Genomic DNA, 2,860 nt, shown 5'->3' with positions numbered 1-2,860 from the left:
AGGTCCCTCCATTGGGATTTCTGGCGAGGAACCTAAAATTTTTAATTTCTAATGTGTTCTTATTAATATAACTCACTTTAAATATGTCCCAAATAAATTTGTCTTTCTCTTTGGTCCTAGAAAAAGACTTTGCTCTACCCTTGTTTAGAATCAGGTGTTTTTTTCCTACTTTCAAGTTTTTAAAACATAGTACTGTACTGTAAAACTGTAACCAATAAAAAAAATCAGAAGAGATGGTTGAGCAGTTGACTTCATTCTCATTACTGAAAGAATTGACAGGCTCTGATTTTCTCAATCCGATGGTTTTTCATTTCCTAAATTCTCAATAAACAGACAACTTTACAAGTTGAGAATGTTCCTATTTTACAAAAATGTTACTACTAATCTATGCCAGCCTCAAAAAAGATGAGATTTATTGTGCACTCAAACAAGAAGTTATATGTTGGAAGACATCTTCGGTGCAAGGAATTGTGAGGCCACCCATGGGATGATCATATCCAAACTCTTCCTCTGCTTTACTCAACAAGTCTTGAAACAAAGGTTGGTTCAGGTGTGATACAGGAATCACAAAACGTTTCATATCCTCTCCCACATACACTGCTAGGTAGCCCTTTGGTGCATCCAACACTTTTGAAGATGCTTGATTTCTGGTAGATGCTGCCTTTCTGATACCAGGTAAACGAAAGCCCATTGTTGTATTGACCGTGTGAGAAATATGAGAACAAAAGGGTTTTGAGAAATTCTTGAAACTAAGCTTTTGAATTTTGAAAGCTTTAGGATGTGAATGATCTGTGTTGGTTCTAAATGTGTGCAGCCATGAATTATATATAGAGATATAGAGATAAGGATATCTGAGAATCAACTCGATAGATGAATTATTGGTTCAAGAGGGACATGACATTGGAGTAATGGGGCCAAATCAGAGACAAGTTATATGGAGTTGTCTTCAAGGACTTATTTTATGAATAGGCTTAACGTGAATATCTACAAGAGAAAGTTAGATCATGTTAGTATGCTACACTTATTAAGGGCAATGTGGGCCAGAATCTTCACTTATGCAAATCTCTTACTTTGTTGTTCGAGTTTGGCATCCACAAAAAGTTGTGGGTCATAATCACACATTCAATGTTGCTTCACTTATAGCCACTGTTTCAGAGCTATCTGAATTCTCAAAATTGACAGGTTGCTTATGCCACCATGATATTAGTTGGTGCATGATAGGCATATATCAATAACATTAGTCTTATTTAAAGAAACATGTGAGATGTCTACGGTATGTCTACAACATGTCTATTGTTGATGTAGCCAAAGTCCATATGTGAACAAGAATTAGGTTTCACCTTTGCTGACTTCGTGTAGAAAAATCTGTTGGACATTTTCTTATGAGGTAAGAATGTGGGGTATTATGACACGCACTCCCATTTATCCATGAATAATGTCTGTAAGACAATACCATGTGATCACATACCCCTTCCTGGACCCCATCATGGCCTTGTGAAAAATCATTCAGAGTTCTCATCAGGGACTATATATATCCTAATGTTTTCCTTACCGAAGCAATCCAAGTCATTTGCATTCTGAAGCTTCAGAATTCAAATATTTCATCCTCACACAAGTTTTACATCAGTCAGCAGATTATTTGTTTGTGAGAGAGCAACAAAAACAATGGGTTTCCGCTTGCCAGGTATTGTTAGACAGGGATCATTTTCATCATCCAAAGCAACTCGCAAGGGAGTTGAAGTCCCAAAAGGCTATCTTGCAGTCTATGTTGGATTTAACATGAGACGGTTTGTGATTCCAATATCATACTTGAACCAATCTTCATTTCAAGATTTACTAAGCAAAGCTGAACAAGAGTTTGGATATGATCATCCAACGGGTGGCCTCACAATTCCATGCGATGAGGATGAGTTTCTAAGCCTCACTTCTCGCTTAAATGAGCTGCTGTAATTCAAGCTCTGATAGAAACTAGGATAGATTACTTGAGGCAAATTTGTACAGAAGGAACATTCTTTTTTTTATGAAAATTTTCCATGTTTTTCATCCCTGTATAATGCAAGAAAAGCTGGAAATTCTGATATGAATGAAGATTTTAGGTCTAGACATTTCCTTAAACACTTTTTATTGCTCTTTGCCAAATCTCAACGAATTCTTATACCACATTATCTTGTTCAGACCAGACAGTTTTGTTCCTTTTTTGTATCTCTTTTATGCTCTGTTGTGGTTTTTGGGATACATGGTTATGTACATCTACACAGACATATAAATATAAACACAAACAACAAAGTCTAGAATCCACTTGATTATGGTCGTCTGTATTTATTCATGTCTTGTGTTTGAATGCACTATACATAAATAAAACCGAAATTTATGTAGATTCATAACTAGTTAAGGTAAAGAGGAAACTCTAATTTGGATTCCATAAGAAGAGAAGAGCCCACAAAAGCGTCACAAAACGTTTTATATTATGTACTAAAATCACAATGGGGTAGTTTTTTGAGAAGTTTTTCCATAGGTTGATTAAACCCTACCCGTAGCAAGTATTGATTGCAGTGATTAATTTGTTTTAGGATTTTCTATATCTCCGAACATTTTAGAATCATATGAGGAATAATTCTGTGATCAAAATTAGGAAATTTTCAGTGTTGAATGCACTAAACTTTCTCAATCCAAAAATTAGCGTTTCAGACATCCTCAGCAAGTAAATTTCATGGAAAGTAAGCAAGCCAGGTATAAATTAGGTAAGGTGACATTTATAATTATGCAAGAGTAACATATGGGAGAAAATATCCAAACATAGTGGTGTATCAAAATCCGCAAGATAAATTCTGAGGAATATTAATAGCAAATAGAAATAGGT

At 35.2% G+C, this 2,860-nt stretch overlaps 1 protein-coding gene across 1 annotated transcript; it reads right to left on the bottom strand.

Moving 5' to 3' along the window:
• Positions 1-259: 259 nt before the first annotated feature.
• On the bottom strand, positions 260-822 carry LOC114192526 (indole-3-acetic acid-induced protein ARG7-like). Its single transcript, XM_028082273.1, has one exon. It carries the CDS (start codon positions 689-691, stop codon positions 413-415), a length of 279 nt encoding a protein of 92 aa, XP_027938074.1. The 5' UTR covers positions 692-822; the 3' UTR covers positions 260-412.
• Between the last annotated feature and the right edge of the window lie 2,038 nt (positions 823-2,860).

This window comes from Vigna unguiculata, chromosome 7 (genome assembly GCF_004118075.2).
Source record: "Vigna unguiculata cultivar IT97K-499-35 chromosome 7, ASM411807v1, whole genome shotgun sequence".
NCBI lineage: Eukaryota > Viridiplantae > Streptophyta > Magnoliopsida > Fabales > Fabaceae > Vigna > Vigna unguiculata.
The sequence above is the reverse complement of the archived record's forward strand: the minus strand, read 5'-3'. Positions and strand labels throughout refer to the sequence as shown.

What these genes read in the sequence shown, in the direction of transcription:
- LOC114192526 (XM_028082273.1), bottom strand. Translation starts at nt 691, where the DNA reads ATGGGCTTTCGTTTACCTGGTATCAGAAAGGCAGCATCTACCAGAAAT.